The 21,446-nt window shown below is 37.9% G+C and overlaps 1 protein-coding gene across 3 annotated transcripts; it reads right to left on the bottom strand.

The window, feature by feature from the left end:
- Positions 1-7,651: 7,651 nt before the first annotated feature.
- LOC309689292 (uncharacterized protein) lies at positions 7,652-11,776 on the bottom strand. Of its 3 annotated transcripts, XM_082505595.1 has the most exons (9): positions 10,890-11,776; positions 9,518-10,169; positions 9,346-9,406; positions 9,172-9,252; positions 8,366-9,088; positions 8,183-8,255; positions 8,031-8,070; positions 7,862-7,922; positions 7,652-7,759 (listed from the first exon to the last, which is right to left on the bottom strand). In XM_082505595.1, exons 1-2 carry the CDS (start codon positions 10,963-10,965, stop codon positions 9,562-9,564), a joined length of 684 nt encoding a protein of 227 aa, XP_082361721.1. In that variant the 5' UTR covers positions 10,966-11,776; the 3' UTR covers positions 7,652-7,759; positions 7,862-7,922; positions 8,031-8,070; positions 8,183-8,255; positions 8,366-9,088; positions 9,172-9,252; positions 9,346-9,406; positions 9,518-9,561. The 3 variants fall into 3 exon arrangements, with proteins under 3 accessions (XP_082361721.1, XP_082361720.1, XP_082361722.1); XM_082505594.1 differs by having other exon boundaries at positions 8,183-9,088; XM_082505596.1 differs by having other exon boundaries at positions 7,862-7,918; positions 8,183-9,088.
- Between the last annotated feature and the right edge of the window lie 9,670 nt (positions 11,777-21,446).

Raw genomic sequence — 21,446 nt, 5'->3', positions numbered from 1 at the left:
AATCCAAGAAGTTCAGGCTTTCTGCCGAGGACTTTGCTTTTGTGTATATGAAATTTTGCCAAAAATAAAACCAAATTTATAAAGAAGAAAGCATCATTGTCCTTGTCTTTAAAATTATAATAGCCAAAGATAACATCCTTATAGTATAGTTGAAGATTAGGGAGAACAGAGTCAGTAATAAACTTGTGGAAATCCTTCCAGAATTTACACGTAAATTTACATGACCAAAACAGATGAGAAACTGTTTCAGGTTGCTCTTGACAGAAGGTACAATGTACATTTATTTCAGCCATAAATTTGGACAAATATTGTTTGGTAGGGTAAAACTTATGAATCGACTTAAAGGAAATCTCTTTAATTTTGTTTGTTAAGAAAAACCTTTGTGGTCAAGTCCAAACTTTTTTCCATTCAATATCTGTTACAAAATTGGCCCAATAAAATATGGCTGATGGAACAGAGACCATTGCATCCTGAAAGAGAGATCTTATTTTGGTATTTATAGACTTATGAGAGGAAAAGCAAACATTGCCAAGAGAAGAATGTAACACATCCGGGGGAGTGACCTGTAGTGGAGCACTGTGGGAGCATCTGTGTAACATGGACAGACCAGATGGGATGGCATCGAACACTATTGAGAATTCTTTAGGCGTTATCGGTACATCTCCTGAGGAACTCAGAGTAATTATATAAGAGTCCATCTTCTCTATATAACTGACTAACCAAGATTATTCCATTATTAAACCAGTTATTTAAAAAAAAAGTTTTATTTTTATAAATAATATTGCAGTTATTCCAAATAAAACAGTTTTGTGGAGAGAAATTGTGTTTGTAAATCAGCGCCCATGCCAAAAGAATCTGTTGATGAAAGTGAGAAAGTTTCAGTGGTATTTTTGGAATACTGTAATTGCAGAGCAGTAGGAAGTTAAGGCCGCCTAAATTAGAGAACACATGATGTGAGATAAAGTTCCAGATAGAAGTGGGATTTCTTAAATACTTTTTAATCCAGTTTATTTTAAAGGTGTTGTTAAGAGCACCGAAATCAATAAAATTTATACCTCCTTTATCATATGAATTTAAAGCTACTGATTTACGCAAGTAGTGAGTTTTATTTTTCCATAAAAAATTGTATAATAATTTGTTAATTGACTTACAGGTTGTATTATCAACATGTAGTGACTGGGCAGCATAGGTTAGACGGGAGATACCTTCAGCCTTCGATAGCAGAACTCTACCCTTCAATGACAGGTCTCGCTGTAGCCAATGATTAAAGATTTTTTGGGATTTATCTATAATAGGAATGAAGTTTGTGGAGCATCTGGATTGCTCATTTTTTATTATTTGAATTCCAAGGTATCTTACAGAGTTTCTTACAGGTATTCCATGAATTGAAGTTGCTAAACAACTTTTAACTGGTAAAAGTTCACATTTATGCAGGTTGAGTGAAAGTCCGGAGGCTTTAGAGAATGGCTGTATATTGTTAATGGCCACTGAAACTTGCGAGGCGTCTCTGAGGAAGAGAGCTGTATCGTCTGCCAGCTGACTTATGAGTATTTCTCTGTTAGCAATGACCAGGCCTTTTAAAGAACTGAGTTTAATGTGTGAATTAAGGAGTTGCACAGAAAGAAGGAATAAATATACGGATAGGGGGCAACCCTGCCTCACTCCACGCTTTAGAGAGAATCTTGGGGAAGTACCAGTGGCAAGCTTTATGGAGCTGTTACTATTGGAATACAGTGTCCGAACGGCATTACAGAAGGACTGACCAAACCCAAATTTATTTAAAGCAGTAAAAATAAACTCATGCTCTAAGGAGTCGAACGCCTTGTAGAAATCTAAAAAAAGAATAAGACTATCATCCTGTACAAGTTCTGGGTAATCTATTATGTCTAAAATTAATCTTATGTTGTTTGAGATATGACGATTCTGCATGAAACCAGACTGACTCTCATCAATAACTTGATCTAATACAGGTTTCATTCTATTAGCCAGAATTTGTGCCAATATCTTATAATCATTATTCAGTAATGAGATTGGTCGCCAATTGTCTAAGAGCAAAGGATCCTTTCCTGGTTTTGGAATGAGGGTGATCAAACCTTGACATAAAGTGGGAGGGAGTGCACCTCTATCCATACTTTCCTTAAAAACTTCTAAAAGAAACGGGGCTAAACTGTCAGCGAACTGTTTGTAAAACTCGGCAGTAAGGCCGTCAGTTCCAGGTGATTTGTTAATCTTTAGATGTTTTATAGCATCTGCAACCTCAATCAAAGAAATTGATCTGTCGCAAAGCTGACTATCCTCCTCATTCAGCTGAGTAATTTTGTCTAAAGAATTTTAAAAAAAGTCAGACAAGCTTCAGGGCAATAACTAGAAGAATAAAGTTTGCAATAAAAGTTTGAACAATATTTTGCTATGTGCTATTTGCTATGCTCATCTAACCTGTGCTGCAGGTCAACCAGTTCTATCTTATCAGATTCACTGAGGGTGTCTATTGGTTTGGAAGTAAGGCATATGATCTTTTGTATCACTTGCGTCTCATCAGATCTTCTTTTTTTTTGCTAAATCACTGCTATATTTTCTAAAGAATTTTCCAATTTCATATTTCAAAAGTTCCCAGTTACTACAAAATGTATTATTTGTGAGAGCTTTACTCCAATAAAGTTTAATGAATCTCTGAACTTCACAAATCACTTCTTTATGCTCAAGAATGGTACTATTTAACTTCCAGTAAGAGGTTTTAGTGATTAGGGAGGATGACAACGGGATCGATAAGCTAACCATTTTGTGGTCTGAGAGTGGTGTAGGATAAATATCCGTTTTAACTTTTTCTAAATCTTATAAGATAAGCCAAAAATCGATACGTGAGTGTCTGGTTTGAGTCTTATTACACCATGTATAAGCTATCTGAGACGAATGAGAATCCCTCCAAGAATCGACTAAGTTGAATCTTTGTGCAAACAGTCTTATGAATGAGTTAGAGTCTAAACTTCTAGAAGGCCATCTGTCCAAATAGCTGTTAAACACTGTATTAAAGTCTCCACCAAAAATAATAAAAGAATTGGGATATTTCGATAACCAGCGCAGTAGGCGCTCCTCCAACCTATCAAAATATAGTTTATTCTCCCTCTGACAGTTAAAACCATACACATTGACTAAAATATAGATAGAGTGTGCAGCCTCAACTATTAGAAAAATGTAATGACCATCTTTATCTATGTCAGAATTCAAGATTTTACCATTAAATCTTCCTTTAAGTATGCAGACACCAGCAGCATGCTCTGTACCATGGGACATCCACAGATCATCTCCCCATTGCGATCTCCAAAATGTTTTTTCTTGTTCTGTTGAGTGAGACTCTTGTATAAAACAGAAATCTGAATTGAACTGCTTGCAAAACAAAAAAAATAGCCTTACGTTTAACATTGTTTCTTAAACCTCTTGCATTTAAAGAAATAACAGACAGAGACATAATGATAGTAACAAAAATTAAAAGTGACAAATAAGAAAAAGCTTAGACCAAGTAAATGAAGAACAGTTGAATTGGGAACCTGGTCACTTAAGAGAGTCCTATATAAGATGAGAACTGCAACCCCTGAGTAAGGAAATTGTGAACTTGAATAATAATAGGAATACAATAGCCTAAAACAATAAAACCAATGTGGTAAAAATAAATAAATAAATAAATAAATAAATAAATAAAATAAATAAACGCTTCACATATGAGCATTGAAAGGGAGCTTAATAGAAATTTTCTTGCTCCATTTAAATAACTAATTATTCAAAAAAAGAATAAAAATAAAAAAAAATAAAAAGAAGCTTATCCAGCTTGCTCATAACATTTTCAGTAAAAATATTGCAGCCAAACTGAAGACCAATAAACTTATAACAAATAAACTGCATCAGTTTAACTCTGATCGTTTTATGAGTCCAACAACAAAAACAAACAAACAAAAAAAGAACGGCAGTGAAACCAAGTTAATCTTAAGATACTTCAGTTTTCACCTCAAAATACCTTGGATCAAATTATAGGGCTGGAAAAATCTCTTTTCCCTCCACGAACGCACGACCTCCTACGAAGAACGCCAGCTTGTTTTCTTTGCGCGCAGCTTCCACAGACGGCCAGAGTCTGTTTCTTCGGGCGCGGTCGTCAGGGGACAGATCCTCAGCCAGCTTTAGGTTGTTACGTTTCAGGTAGGTGGACTTCTTAGCAGCGCGCCAGACAGCATCGCGGTAGATCCTGGATGTAAACTGAATGATGATTCCCCTGGGTTGGTTGTTGTTGGACCTCTTGGGACCGATGCGGTGGACGGTGTCAACGACGTCGGGGAATTTATCTTGCATCTCCGGTATGACTGATCTACAGACTTTGATTACCTCCTGCCGCACGTCCTGCTTGTCCCTCTCGGTCAGACCGTAGAGCTTCAGATTCCAACGCCGTGAATAGCTCTCCAGGTGAGAGATGCGCTTTTCCTGTGCTTCAGCGATTGCTTTATATTTTTCGAGCTGTGCCTCAACACTGACAACTCTGCTCTTCATATCATTTAACTCAGCACAGACAGCATCAAATGACTCCTTAACAGCTGTGATATGTTCAGTGTTCTCTTGGACAGCTTTTTTCATCTCGGAGATGGCTATGGAGTTGTCACTCACCATTTTTTCAAGTGTCTGAACTCGAGTTAATCAACATGGTAAGTGATGAGAGCTGGGAGAGAACCGTAGATGTCTCCGTATCCGCAACTTTTCTTAGCTTACCAGCGGGAGAGGCACATGGAGTGATAGGGAGAGGGCGAAACTCTTCTTCCATCCGTGAATACTGAAGCGGTTCGGAAACTGCCTCCAAATAGTCGTGCATGGAGTCGATGAGAGTATTTTTAGTGTCGGCGGGCATCTCAGTAGCGAGAGAAGACTGAGCAGCTTGGCTAACATTAGCAAGCTTGCTAACGGAGCCACTGTTAGCATGCAACTTCTTAGATTCGGTCTTTCTCTTCTCGGGTTTGCTCATTTTGGTTCACAAATAGATACCAAAATGAGACGTAAAAGATGACTATTGCGTAGGCGTAAATAAAGTCTCTGTTCACTGTGTGTAATATATATTTTAAAAAAGGCCAGGTTCGCAGAGCTCAGCGATACGTGACTGCTCAGAGCGCCATCTCTCGAAGAGTCACGATTGCGTTGACTATCAAAAGTCGACGCGTCGTTTGAAGCTTTGTAAGATCCCAAAAGACGCAGGAATAAGTAGTAGGATTTAAGAGTGTAATAACGGACTGAAACAGAAGATGGCAGCACTGCATGTACAAGGATGCCAGCTGCCGTTAAACCCCGAAGAAGAAGAAGTAGCTGTGTCCCAGAATTCATAGCGCAGCCCAGCTCAGTTTCCAACAATGGCGGCAGCTAGTTAGTTTTAGTATTACTCTTATTATTCTTTATAGGTCACAAAATAAACGTTTCACATATTTTCAGGCGAGACTGTAACTGTGTAAACCTCAAATATCTGCTCAGTTTATCAAGACACCACATATTTTCAAAAGCGCTCCGACGTTTTCAGAGACGTCTGTTACCCACTAGCTCGATAGCGAGCCGGGGGCTAGGCTAACTAGAGCCATGAGAACACCGGACTCCTGGCAAATCGTTTTCAAACCCACCGCAGTCTTTCGCTACTTTCGCTATCCAAGCTTCTGACAGATGTGACAGATGTTTAACTTATTGTTGTTTACTTGTAGTGTACAATAAATAATCAAAAACACAGGATTATTCTGCAATGCTTCATTACTCACTAATGTTACAAATGTTGAAAGGTAAAAGTGTTCAATAAAATCCTAAATATTGCAAAATGCTGTAAGAACTCTTCTTTCGCTGCTTTAGGACACATCCCATTATATTGACTACTGTACACACACTACTTAATATTTAAGATACAAAAAATACTGGTTTCTGTGCATGCATCTGCAGTGAAGGTGTGTGTTTTGCCATGCAGCTTTTACTTACTTAGCACTCTTCTTCATTTTGACTACCATGAAGTTAAGCCAAAAAAACAAGAAAAGAAAAACGATTTTTCTGGTATCTGAAGTATAACAGTTCCCTGAACTACCTCTGATAGTGTCCTCATCATGATAATATTCCCTTTATTTATGATTAGTTATCTTTATCTTCAGAGGTGTGGGTGACAGTTTTAGTGTTTGCTTTAAAAAACAAAAAACAACAAAAACTTGAAATATATATATATTCTATATACATATATAGAGATGCTCACTCCTGATTGGACACTGAGCTGCACCACCTTCTCCTTCACTCCTCCACCTTGCTGTCCTCTGTGCTCTCTCTCCTCCATCTCCAGGGAACAAATCAGAGTCTGAGCACCAAACCTGTGGACTGTTAGTCTGGAGATAAGAAGGAAAACACACAGAATTCTCATGTTTGCCATTTTTCATACCGTATTACTATAGTATATTAGTTTACCAGTCCAACAGATTTATTTTCCCAAATGGATCATTACAGCTTTTGCCACACTGGTCCACTTGATTGTCAAAGTGTATTAGCTCTTTATTATTTCTTTCTTTTCTTTACCTTGAAATTATTACAATCAGAACGGACAGGACTGGGGATGGGAAAGAGAAAGATGAAGAAAAGAGAAGTTGGGAAGATGCTCAACAGAAGGAGATGGAAAGCAAAAAGATAGGAGAAGAGAGACACAGAGAGAGAAGACACTAAAAATCTGTTTGATCACCTGCTGGAAAAATAAAAACAAGCAAAAAGAGAAAAACACAGTAGCGAAACCACAGCAAAAACCAACATAAGCACAAGTTATAGTAAATAATAAATATCTCCACATCCCGGAAGGGCCTGATCGAGCCACAGGGGCCATAAACTGACAGTTTATTTATAACTAGAAATAATAAAGCAGTTGACGTGTTTCAGGCTGTGACTTTTAGTATCTGTTGGTACTTCATCACTTTGAATAAGTGTAAGTCAACACCAGGCCGCACTTTCAGTCTTTCCATTAAACAAATGAACAACAATCCATTGTTTTCACCATTAAACAATAAAATATGCTTCTTGACTCCTTGATGCAGGTGCCCACCTACGACCTGGTTTATTAATACTAAGCTAAAGAGGAAAGCAACTCACTGTAGTTCTCACAGCTCAGGACAAGCAGACACCTGATGTTGAGTGACTGAATGGAACTAAAACAAGAATTCATAATTATGTTTGTCTGCCATGAACACGTGATGATAAAACTCTGCATATGCAGTCAGGAGACTGATGACCTGTGAAATGAGCTGTTAGAAATGTGCAGATATGTGTAAACATTGATCAGCATTTAACATCCAGGATGGAGCAAAACTTCTGACCTGCATGTATGAGAACCTTTAATCACATCATCTTTGTAGTGAAATAGCTGATGACTCATTAAACGTTTCCATGTAATTTATCCACAGTGAAAAATATTCACTTTGCTGGATCTGAAAATCACGTGTTCATTTCATTAGACACTAGCAATACCATTAAACTGGACCTTATCATTATCATATAGCACTAAATGTGAAACTGTGTCATATAACAATCATATATATGTAATATGTGTTTGCCTGAATCTTCCAGCACAAACAGAAAGACGAGCTGTTGTCTGAGTATCAACACAAGTACACACCAGAAATCGTTCAGTAAAGACAAATTTAATAAATGAAAGCTGGTGAGAGGGCCTTTGATGTTTCTCTTTGGATCATCCTGTTGTTTGTCTCCCAGTGTCGTTACTGCTCCTCTCCTTTCAAAGACAAACACCAAATAACACCAAATGAGAGTGAATCACTTCAGAAACACTCCTGGTTATTGTGAGCAAACGTCATAACATGATGAATGTATTTACCATTTTACTGAGGGAAAATCTTCTGTGTGGAGTTTCTTCTCATCTTGGCTCTTTTTCCTGACTTTTAGAAACAAGAGGCAGAAAAGAAAGAATAAAAGTTAAAACCTCAACAAGTTTTTTAATGTTTGGGATGTTTTAGAAACAACCTTAAACACTATTTACTACTTACCACTTTGTTCATTCTTGCTGACGTTCACTCTCCTCATCTTCTCTCTAAAGGACAAATGACAGAAAAGAGGGAATCATTTTAGTAACTTTATCAACCAGGTGAGCAGAATTTTAGATATTTATCAATATTCTGATTAAAAGCAGAGTGAATACTTATCTTTTTACGAGAAAGGGTTCAATCCGTCCTGTCTTAGGTCTTAATGTCACCTTGGCTCCTCTGTTTTCTCTGAAAAACAAAAGACAAATGGGAAGAAAAAAATTAGTAAATGATTTCAGCAACTAGAGGAAGTGTTCACTGAGGAGGAGCTGTCATAATAATATAAAATCAATATATACTTATCTTTTTTTTAATGACAGTTTACAGAGCACGCTGGCTTCGCTCCTCCCTCCGCTCCTCTCTGAAAGTTAACTGGATAAAGGATAATAACAATTAATAACATCATCAAAACAGACAAACCTGAAAGAATTGCTGATCAGAGCTGTGACAGAGTCACAGATTAGTTGGATGTATACTTATCTTTCACAATGAGAGCGTTTGCATAGACGTCTCTTCAGGTCTTTTTATTGTTTTCTCTCTGGAGAGGAAAGTGATGAGACTGATGAGGAAATACCAAATACAAAGACTGACAAAGGGAACTGAAAAAGTCTAACCAAAACCTATACTGGGGGAAAACTGTAGGAAACAGAACTACTGAGGCAAGGAAACACGAGGGGACGGAGACTAACACTCTGACAAGGGACAAAGGGAGACTGACACTATATTTACACACAGGAGGCTGATTATGGGAACTAAGGACACATAGAAACACAGCTGAACCGAATAAGAAATGAACAACAAGTCGAAACAAACTCTAATGACAGTTCAACCAGTTTCTAAACACAACAAATAACTTTCAGGATGTTTCAACAATGTGTAAAATGAGTTCTTATCTTTTTTTGTGAGAGGGCCTTCAATGTTTCTCTTTGGATCATCCTTCCATCCATTTCTTCTGCTTAACCATTGGAGCCATCCCAGCTGTTATGGGGCCAGAGGCGGGGGTATAACCTGGACAGGTCAGTCTAACACAGAGAAACAGACAACCATTCACACTCACATTCAACCTAACTGCATCTCTCTGGACTGTGGGATGAAGCTGGAGTACCTGGAGGGAACCACAAAGGCGCCAGGACTGTCTTGCTCTCAGATGACGCCCGTTCACGCTGCTCTGAAGACCCTCAGTTGTCTTTGGATCAAATAACACCAAATGAGAGTGAATCACTTCAGAAACACTCCTGGTTATTGTGAGCAAACGTCATAACAAGATGAATATATTCACCATTTTACTGAGGGAAAATCTTCTGTGTGGTGTTTCTTCGCAGCGTGACTCTTTTGCCTGACTTTTAGAAACAAGAGGCAGAAAAGAAAGAATAAAAGTTAAAACCTCGACGATTTTCAAATATTTTAGGACATTCTTTTAGAAACAACCTTAAGCACTATTTACTACTTACCACTTTGTTCAGGCTTGCTGACGTTCGACATGCTTCACTGTATATTATAATCTCAAGCGCTTCCTTGCTTGAGTCGGGCTCCGGATGCTGCTCTCTTCCTCCGCCTTCCTCTTAGCACGCTTTGCCGACATATTTAGAAAACGGCAGAGCACCGAAGTGAGAACTCTGCCGTCCGCGCTGTAGTCTGTTACTCTCCAGCGGTTCTTCATCTCAGTGTCCTCTGTTTGGTAAACAGTGGAGATGACTCTGGTGACGGGGAGGCCGTCGACAGTCAGGGTGCGGACACAGTTCCTCCGATCTGCCTTCAGCACAGCAAGATCTGCTTTCTCTGGAAGAACTGGAGTCAGGAAGCGTGGATGAGAGCTGGAGCCCGCAGGCGGCAGCATCATGCCAGCTGGTGAGTCCGTAGGAGGAGAAGGAGTGGTGTTCTCTCTCTGGCTCTGCCTCACATTGACAAATGGTGTCGTCACCAGGTCCCGGTGGAACCATCCTTTAAAAGGTATGCTAGGAAAGTCCTTGGACCCAGTCACCAGGTTATGGTAAAGAGTGAGGACCAGGTGAGGCATGGAGTTCAGATGCCTCCTGCTCAGTTCACGGTTCCTCAAGTTAGTGACGACCATCTGAGGTGCAGTGACTGGACTCACCAGATCAGCTACGAGAAAGCAAAGCGTGCGTCTACGTTAATCATGTGATCACACAAATTAAAGCCTGAATTTAAATTGTCCAGACATGGCTTTACATCATCATAAGCTCTTCCACACACAAACAGTAAGAAGCGCCCAGCAGAACTCATTGTTTATGAAAGCCTTCACATTTTTCACCTGGTAAAAGTTTTCATGTGTGTAAGGCTGCGTGGATTTTCACTGAGGTTTTAATACGCATTCACATTAAGGAGTAATATCTTCATATTAGTTGAGCATCGATATTTTGAGGATAAAGCAGCTACATTTAGGTGAGAAACCTCCCACCTCCTTATTGCAGGCACACACTGTTTCAATCTCAAACTCATCCTGCGACTCTGTGAACTTTTAAAACTCCAGCTTCTCCAGCTTTACACATTCACAATCTATGAAACGTTCACGTATAACTCAGCGCCAGCGGCCCAAACATGTCAACTCAAACCCTCTACATGCAAAAACGGCCGCGCGCTGACGTCAGCGTCCTCCAACGCCTTAAGTCGTTAGCAATTAAAAAAAAACATGGCGCCATCTTTATAGCGTACTGGCACATGTTAAAATTGATGTTACTCAAGTATGAAACATCTCATCCTAAATGTTAACACTCATGAAGTCCTACTTCCAAACAATAAAAGACAAAAATCGAAGTTGTATTTGTTTGCTAGCACTCTGACATATTAGCCTGCTGTACTCACCATAGCGTTGATCTAACACCTCCTCAATGAAAAGGGAGAGCAGGTGCATCTCGCGACTCAAGTTTGAAGAAGTCATTTTGCAAATCCTTCTTGAAGATTTTCAAACGTTAGCTGTAGCTTGAAAAATCCGAGTTTTCACAGCACTAGTGGGAAAAAGCTCCTGTTTGCGCTCAAACGTGAAACCCGAATTCCACTTTTGCCTCCTGCTTTTATACCTGCACTCAAACACGTCATCATCACCATGACACCCAGGGTCACCGAAAATCAATTTTATTTATTTAAAATAAAGTTCGTCTAATTATCATAGTTTTTAAAATATATATATATTTCTCATTTTATTTTACTGCTTTATTCATCCTTTTTAAAAAATATATTGCCAAACTTTGTCGTTTTAATTCTTTAAAAAATCATTAATTCACCAGTTTACAAAAATGAAGATCGATATCTGAAATTTAAATTAATAAATAAATAATTACAATTGATAATGGGTTTTTAGCATTAAAGAATAGTTTTTCAGTGCGCTTTAAATGTTATCAGAGCCGATGTTGTGCCAAAAAGTGATCGCAGTCCAAAAAGTGATTTACGGTATTGAAACGTTTGTTTGTGTCATGACATTTGTAAACAGTTGATGTTTAAGGTGCAGTTCATGTGGAAGCCAGAGGAGGGTGGTGTTGTGCGCATAATACAAAGTGATGGCGAAACCTAAAAGACGGTGTCATGTCTGCTCCCTGAAGCAATCTCATAACAGTTTCAATCTATTTCAAGCCAGTTAGCACATTTCTGTTATGAAGTGCAATCATTTTTTGGCAGTAAACTTAAATCCTTTTATTATGAATATCACATTCTCAGATTTTCAAGAGAGACCAGACCAATAGGACAGCAGAAATCACAAAAATATATAAATAACAGTTTTATAAAGATTAAAACAGTAAAAAAAAAATAAAGACTGGAATGATTATGATGTATAACACAGAATATGTACAATAACAGAGTTATAAACACACCTAGAACACACGTGATACTTTTATTTCATCTATAACCTCTGTGCAAATTTTGTTGACTGCAAAGTGTTTATGAATATGTTTTTAAAAGCTGGTTATCTGACTGTCAGTTAATAGCAATTAAAAAGAAAGCTGATTTTTATTTAAAAAACCCTGAAAACATCACACCTCTGAAGTAACACATTGTGATTCATGTACAAACAATACACAATTATTGTAGATTCTTCAAAGCCTCCTTATATTCAACACTTGGATAGGTGGTGTTATACATGCCCTCACAGCACCGGCACATCAGTCCTCCTGTTTTCACCTTGTCACCTTCATTAAGCTGCTCTCTTTCTACAGAAGGCCCACCGCATGCATGGGGGGGAGGGGGGGGGGGGGGGATACCGTGGGCCAGGGCTGTGGCATCTAATGTCTGGTTGTCAGTGTCCTTTGGAAAAGCAAGTGATTGTCCTCAAATCAGATGTCCCAGCAGATTGATCTAGTTTGCCATGCTGGCAAAAGACCAATACACCAAGACAAACAGCCATTTATGCTTTTTACACAGACAGCCCATTTTTTTTTTCTATTTAACTAGAAGAATTGTTGTACCACACATTAAAGTTTCAAATCAGTGAAAAAGCAATCGTGCCAAAGAAATGTCATGTGTTTGTTTAAGATGACTGCAATTATGGTATTAACAGAAAACACACATCTCTGTCTCTTTTCTTTTCTGTTTAGTGTTCCACTTACCTTCTAAACTCAACAAGTACTTGCACAATCCTGAGGTTTTTAGAAAAGAACATCTCAGATTAAATAAGGAGGGGATACAGACGTTAAAACTAACCTTTATTACTATGATACAAAACAATATTAATGAAGTTGTTAAAAGTGGTACTTCTTACACACACACACACACACACACACACACACTCGGCTCATTACAAGTGTTTAAAAGTTTGAGTTGTCTGAAAAACTAAAGAAAGAAAAACACAAAAATGTTACAATACAAAAGTTGGAACTTTATTAACACACAGAAATACAAACTGATGGGTTGATAAATATCAAGAAGACAGTGCATTTCACATAAAGACTGTGCATCATTTTAAGATGAAAAAATGCAATATGGGGTCAGCCAGAGGATTAATAATCAAAACTAAGGGATTCTGATATTAATACTGCACCGCCTCCAATCTCACTATAAGTTACATCTGTTGAACTGACTTCTTGCTAGCATTTCCAATGAAGTCAAGATGAAAAAAATAAAACCTAAAAACAGAGGGTCCAATACATTTAACAGGAATTTGTCAAAAAGAACAACAAAAGTACTGACTGTTAATTTTTTATTTTTGACCCTGTAACTCAGTTATTAGTTTGAAAATAAACGTTTGTATGTCTTCAAAAAATACTGTAAAGCTTTTGACTCTTAGGGAGTCAGGAGCTACATGACAGATGTTATTTTGAATGACTTGGATATTTGCTGTTTACCAACCGTAAGTCTGCACAACAGAAATATTGTTCTGAAACACATTAAAATACACAAGTGAAAGATGATATCTGTAATTAGAGCTGCCACGATTAGTCGAAGACTCACGATTTTTTATTTTATTTTTTTTTTAACTTTATTTATCACATTTTAAACATACAGTCAAGTAAAACAGGGATCACATAAAAGATGCCATTGTGGTAGTACAATGAGGAACAGAAAGAGTGACAAGGACAGTGAGACAAAAGTGAGTACAAAAAATAAAATAAATTAAGGGGAACATAAATAAACAAAAGTTTGCAAGAGCCAAAATCAAGTTAGCAGTTTCAATCGGATATAGATGTTAACAGTCTTGAGAGCCTTAGTGTTTTTTGATGAGGAGATTGTCCTTATATATTGTGCAAGTTCCATTTTTAATACAAGAAGTTCAGGCTTTCTGCCGAGGACTTTGCTTTTGTGTATATGAAATTTTGCCAAAAATAAAACCAAATTTATAAAGAAGAAAGCATCATTGTCCTTGTCTTTAAAATTATAATAGCCAAAGATAACATCCTTATAGTATAGTTGAAGATTAGGGAGAACAGAGTCAGTAATAAACTTGTGGAAATCCTTCCAGAATTTACACGTAAATTTACATGACCAAAACAGATGAGAAACTGTTTCAGGTTGCTCTTGACAGAAGGTACAATTTACATTTATTTCAGCCATAAATTTGGACAAATATTGTTTGGTAGGGTAAAACTTATGAATCGACTTAAAGGAAATCTCTTTAATTTTGTTTGTTAAGAAAAACCTTTGTGGTCAAGTCCAAACTTTTTTCCATTCAATATCTGTTACAAAATTGGCCCAATAAAATATGGCTGATGGAACAGAGACCATTGCATCCTGAAAGAGAGATCTTATTTTGGTATTTATAGACTTATGAGAGGAAAAGCAAACATTGCCAAGAGAAGAATGTAACACATCCGGGGGAGTGACCTGTAGTGGAGCACTGTGGGAGCATCTGTGTAACATGGACAGACCAGATGGGATGGCATCGAACACTATTGAGAATTCTTTAGGCGTTATCGGTACATCTCCTGAGGAACTCAGAGTAATTATATAAGAGTCCATCTTCTCTATATAACTGACTAACCAAGATTATTCCATTATTAAACCAGTTATTTTAAAAAAAGAGTTTTATTTTTATAAATAATATTGCAGTTATTCCAAATAAAACAGTTTTGTGGAGAGAAATTGTGTTTGTAAATCAGCGCCCATGCCAAAAGAATTTGTTGATGAAAGTGAGAAAGTTTCAGTGGTATTTTTGGAATACTGTAATTGCAGAGCAGTAGGAAGTTAAGGCCGCCTAAATTAGAGAACACATGATGTGAGATAAAGTTCCAGATAGAAGTGGGATTTCTTAAATACTTTTTAATCCAGTTTATTTTAAAGGTGTTGTTAAGAGCACCGAAATCAATAAAATTTATACCTCCTTTATCATATGAATTTAAAGCTACTGATTTACGCAAGTAGTGAGTTTTATTTTTCCATAAAAAATTGTATAATAATTTGTTAATTGACTTACAGGTTGTATTATCAACATGTAGTGACTGGGCAGCATAGGTTAGACGGGAGATACCTTCAGCCTTCGATAGCAGAACTCTACCCTTCAATGACAGGTCTCGCTGTAGCCAATGATTAAAGATTTTTTGGGATTTATCTATAATAGGAATGAAGTTTGTGGAGCATCTGGATTGCTCATTTTTTATTATTTGAATTCCAAGGTATCTTACAGAGTTTCTTACAGGTATTCCATGAATTGAAGTTGCTAAACAACTTTTAACTGGTAAAAGTTCACATTTATGCAGGTTGAGTGAAAGTCCGGAGGCTTTAGAGAATGGCTGTATATTGTTAATGGCCACTGAAACTTGCGAGGCGTCTCTGAGGAAGAGAGCTGTATCGTCTGCCAGCTGACTTATGAGTATTTCTCTGTTAGCAATGACCAGGCCTTTTAAAGAACTGAGTTTAATGTGTGAATTAAGGAGTTGCACAGAAAGAAGGAATAAATATACGGATAGGGGGCAACCCTGCCTCACTCCACGCTTTAGAGAGAATCTTGGGGAAATACCAGTGGCAAGCTTTATGGAGCTGTTACTATTGGAATACAGTGTCCGAACGGCATTACAGAAGGACTGACCAAACCCAAATTTATTTAAAGCAGTAAAAATAAACTCATGCTCTAAGGAGTCGAACGCCTTGTAGAAATCTAAAAAAAGAATAAGACTATCATCCTGTACAAGTTCTGGGTAATCTATTATGTCTAAAATTAATCTTATGTTGTTTGAGATATGACGATTCTGCATGAAACCAGACTGACTCTCATCAATAACTTTATCTAATGCAGGTTTCATTCTATTAGCCAGAATTTGTGCCAATATCTTATAATCATTATTCAGTAATGAGATTGGTCGCCAATTGTCTAAGAGCAAAGGATCCTTTCCTGGTTTTGGAATGAGGGTGATCAAACCTTGACCAACGATGACCAACAGCCTTCGGTGGAGGCACAGTCATCAGCCATGGTTGGTCGATGTACTGAAAAGGCTTCCAAAACAGATCGATCCTGAAACTCAGAAGAAAATTCTCGTTCTGGTGAGTTCAGTTGGCCTCCTGATGAACCGGGATTTCGTATCTTTTGAGAAAATCAAGGATCTGCTACTCGAGCTAAAGGTCAGTCAAACGGACCTTCAGAAATGTAAGATTCTGTCTACATCTCCATGTCAGCGTACGTTTGGATTCACCCTGTACAAACTGTACTACGACATCCCATATCGTATGGTGATCCAGCCAGTGCATCCAAAGAAGAAGCCTCCAACACTGCAACTGGAGCTTGATCACGTGGAACTTCCCGTCCTGCTGGAGGATGAAGAGCCTCAGGTTGTGAGCACAAGCGCAGTGTTCATCCCTGCCAATGTCATCAGGCGTTGGTCAGACATAGAGATAGGCTTTGTGAACACGGACCCTTCAGTCAGGGTAAAGAATGCATATGCACAGTATGTGCGGGATTGCAAGGCTGCAGGCTTGTCTGCCCGGTCTTACCAGGCATTTGTCAAGAAAAGACTGCACTCGGTGTCAAAGTTGGACAAATAAAGAATTGGTGTTACAGAATTCACCAATCCAGTGCTTTTTCAAGTTATGATGTGATGAAAAACTTATTGTCTTTTTTTTTTAAACTAAGTTTTGATTTTTTTCCCATGTTACACGAGTGTGATGCCATGTTACGGTTGTAAACATGTTTCCAAAATTGTTAATTTTACCTTGTTTGCTTTGAAAACTTAATTCTTGTAATCAAACAATAAATGTTCGCTTTGTAAATATATCTGATAATTCTGTTTTTGACATCATGTTCTGTTAAAAAAATCATTGTTGAGATGAAAATAATATATGTTATTTTTGTAAACATTTGTGAGAGAAAACGAAAAAAAAAAAAAGTTAAATTTTCCAAAATCCTACCCCCCCCCCCCCCCCCCAAAAAAAAACAAACAAACAAAAAAAAAAAACATACCCTCACATGGACTCTGCCTTGACGTGGCGTGAGGGCTTATGTGTCCCTGGGGAACACAACCAAAGAGTCCGGAAGGGCTAGGGAAAACAAGGGGTTAGGGTAAATCAAATTTGGGAGCACGGACCCCGAAGGTCAGGGTTAGGGGTTAGGTTAGGGTTATGGGGAAAAAGCCAGGAGAGGATGGGACAAAAGTGGAATAACTGAAAAAGTAAGAGGTGTAGAGGGACAGCAGAACCAGGCCTTTGGAGCACTGCATCATCTCCTGGTCCACACATGCCTTCAGGATGCACTGTACAAGGGGAGAGCAACGAGTCGTCTGTTGCCACAAACAGTCCAATCGCCTTCTGCGTCTGTCATTGTCTTTCATTTGTTTTTTAAATACACAGCAAGTGTCACTCTCTCTCTCTCTGTCTGTCTCTCTGTCACACACACACACACACTTAACTTATTTCTGCACAAACTCGCCTCACCTGGGAGACATGAAAAATATTATCCATCTTCACCTTAATAGGCAGAACCAGCTGAATGGTAACAGGATTTAACTTTGCTTCCGCTGGGAAAGGACCAATAAATCGAGAATATAAACCCTTCATGCTCCTTTCAAGCTCCCCTACCCTGATACTATGTACATTTAAGATAAAGCTTTTTTTGTTTTCAGTATATGTAAAAGTATGGCTTTGTTATTCTATGTAATAATTTCTGAAAAACCTTTAGGTATTTATTTTATAAAGTCCATTTTTTATAATTTCAAGTAACATACTAACAGCTTCACTGTTCACCTTTCGCTCTTATAATCTAGCCAACCTTTATGTACTTGAGTAAGAAAACGGTATCTCACTGTACGGTAACTGATCAGCCAGTATGGTTTTAGGAAATTTTGAATTAGGCAGAATGACATTTTCATTATTGTTTTTATTTTTTATTTATTTATTTATGTATTCATCTTTGCTTTACCACCCTTCTGAAATCTCAGCTGAAAACCATATTCTCCATGGTAATCTGTTGTTACTGGGACAGTGGAGGCTTGGGATGTAATGCCATCTTTGTACAAACTGTCATTTGGTATCTCTCCCTTAATTGCTGGTCATTGATGAGCAACACATCGATGCAGCTATCTGTCCTCCATATGTACAATTACAGAAACATACAGACACACAGACACCTTTTAAGCCCTTGTCCTCTGATCAGGTGTCCATGTAGCATTTACCTGGACCACTGTCACCAAACCATCTGTTTCATAATACATATAATGTTTAATCTGCACTGGTCACTCCACGTTATTGTCATTGATATTTATATTTAAAAGTGCAATACTGTAATTTTCTGCTGCTCATTCCTGTGCAATATCCCATCTGCCCTCCCGTCATATTTCTTTTCAAGATTTTCTTATTTAATCACTAGTGTACATATATTTATATTTATAGATAAATATATATTTAGTCATCTTTTCTCTTTTACCATGTCTCTCTAATATTTTGCTCCTTACTATTTTTATTTTTTCTTATTATTTTATTTTCTTATATTTTCTCCTACTGTATCATGCTGCTGAGTGACTGCTGCTCGTCAAACACATTTCATTGCAATGTTGACCCTGTGCTAACTTGCATATGACAAATAAAACTGAAAACTGAAAACATGTAAGCTAATGGTCCCAACGTGCTTAAAATACATTTTTTAATTATCTGTGTAATTTCTGTTCATATTTAAATTAAGAGGGGGTGGCAGTAAAAACTCTGTAACAGAAATGTCATCAAGTACACTTTCAAACGATTGCGCTGTACGGACTCGCGTACTTGACTACTGAGAAATGACTTTCACGTCAGACTTAGCGGCTTTTATTTATCCAAAGTGCGACACCTGAGCGCAGACCCGGGCTGTTAAACAAATATGAGCAAATGCAGATGTCAGACAGACTGTCTAAAGAATTTTAAAAAGTCAAACAACCTTCAGGGCAATAACTAGAAGAATAAAGTTTGCAATAAAAGTTTGAACAATATTTTGCTATGTGCTATTTGCTATGCTCATCTAACCTGTGCTGCAGGTCAACCAGTTCTATCTTATCAGATTCACTGAGGGTGTCTATTGGTTTGGAAGTAAGGCATATGATCTTTTGTATCACTTGCGTCTCATCAGATCTTTTTTTTTGCTAAATCACTGCTATATTTTCTAAAGAATTTTCCAATTTCATATTTCAAAAGTTCCCAGTTACTACAAAATGTATTATTTGTGAGAGCTTTACTCCAATAAAGTTTAATGAATCTCTGAACTTCACAAATCACTTCTTTATGCTCAAGAATGGTACTATTTAACTTCCAGTAAGAGGTTTTAGTGATTAGGGAGGATGACAACGGGATCGATAAGCTAACCATTTTGTGGTCTGAGAGTGGTGTAGGATAAATATCAGTTTTAACTTTTTCTAAATCTTATAAGATAAGCCAAAAATCGATACGTGAGTGTCTGGTTTGAGTCTTATTACACCATGTATAAGCTATCTGAGACGAATGAGAATCCCTCCAAGAATCGACTAAGTTGAATCTTTGTGCAAACAGTCTTATGAATGAGTTAGAGTCTAAACTTCTAGAAGGCCATCTGTCCAAATAGCTGTTAAACACTGTATTAAAGTCTCCACCAAAAATAATAAAAGAATTGGGATATTTCGATAACCAGCACAGTAGGCGCTCCTCCAACCTATCAAAATATAGCTTATTCTCCCTCTGACAGTTAAAACCATACACATTGACTAAAATATAGATAGAGTGTGCAGCCTCAACTATTAGAAAAATGTAATGACCATCTTTATCTATGTCAGAATTCAAGATTTTACCATTAAATCTTCCTTTAAGTATGCAGACACCAGCAGCATGCTCTGTACCATGGGACATCCACAGATCATCTCCCCATTGCGATCTCCAAAATGTTTTTTCTTGTTCTGTTGAGTGAGACTCTTGTATAAAACAGAAATCTGAATTGAACTGCTTGCAAAACAAAAAAATAGCCTTACGTTTAACATTGTTTCTTAAACCTCTTGCATTTAAAGAAATAACAGACAGAGACATAATGATAGTAACAAAAATTAAAAGTGACAAATAAGAAAAAGCTTAGACCAAGTAAATGAAGAACAGTTGAATTGGGAACCTGGTCACTTAAGAGAGTCCTATATAAGATGAGAACTGCAACCCCTGAGTAAGGAAATTGTGAACTTGAATAATAATAGGAATACAATAGCCTAAAACAATAAAACCAATGTGGTAAAAATAAATAAATAAATAAATAAATAAACGCTTCACATATGAGCATTGAAAGGGAGCTTAATAGAAATTTTCTTGCTCCATTTAAATAACTAATTATTCAAAAAAAGAATAAAAATAAAAAAAAATAAAAAGAAGCTTATCCAGCTTGCTCATAACATTTTCAGTAAAAATATTGCAGCCAAACTGAAGACCAATAAACTTATAACAAATAAACTGCATCAGTTTAACTCTGATCGTTTTATGAGTCCAACAACAAAAACAAACAAACAAAAAAAGAACGGCAGTGAAACCAAGTTAATCTTAAGATACTTCAGTTTTCACCTCAAAATACCTTGGATCAAATTATAGGGCTGGAAAAATCTCTTTTCCCTCCACGAACGCACGACCTCCTACGAAGAACGCCAGCTTGTTTTCTTTGCGCGCAGCTTCCACAGACGGCCAGAGTCTGTTTCTTCGGGCGCGGTCGTCAGGGGACAGATCCTCAGCCAGCTTTAGGTTGTTACGTTTCAGGTAGGTGGACTTCTTAGCAGCGCGCCAGACAGCATCGCGGTAGATCCTGGATGTAAACTGAATGATGATTCCCCTGGGTTGGTTGTTGTTGGACCTCTTGGGACCGATGCGGTGGACGGTGTCAACGACGTCGGGGGATTTATCTTGCATCTCCGGTATGACTGATCTACAGACTTTGATTACCTCCTGCCGCACGTCCTGCTTGTCCCTCTCGGTCAGACCGTAGAGCTTCAGATTCCAACGCGGTGAATAGCTCTCCAGGTGAGAGATGCGCTTTTCCTGTGCTTCAGCGATTGCTTTATATTTTTCGAGCTGTGCCTCAACACTGACAACTCAGCACAGACAGCATCAAATGACTCCTTAACAGCTGTGATATGTTCAGTGTTCTCTTGGACAGCTTTTTTCATCTCGGAGATGGCTATGGAGTTGTCACTCACCATTTTTTCAAGTGTCTGAACTCGAGTTAATCAACATGGTAAGTGATGAGAGCTGGGAGAGAACCGTAGATGTCTCCGTATCCGCAACTTTTCTTAGCTTACCAGCGGGAGAGGCACATGGAGTGATAGGGAGAGGGGGAAACTCTTCTTCCATCCGTGAATACTGAAGCGGTTCGGAAACTGCCTCCAAATAGTCGTGCATGGAGTCGATGAGAGTATTTTTAGTGTCGGCGGGCATCTCAGTAGCGAGAGAAGACTGAGCAGCTTGGCTAACATTAGCAAGCTTGCTAACGGAGCCGCTGTTAACATGCAACTTCTTAGATTCGGTCTTTCTCTTCTCGGGTTT

The sequence above is a fragment of the Aulonocara stuartgranti genome, assembly GCF_965226115.1.
Source record: "Aulonocara stuartgranti genome assembly, chromosome: 15".
NCBI lineage: Eukaryota > Metazoa > Chordata > Actinopteri > Cichliformes > Cichlidae > Aulonocara > Aulonocara stuartgranti.
The sequence above is the reverse complement of the archived record's forward strand: the minus strand, read 5'-3'. Positions and strand labels throughout refer to the sequence as shown.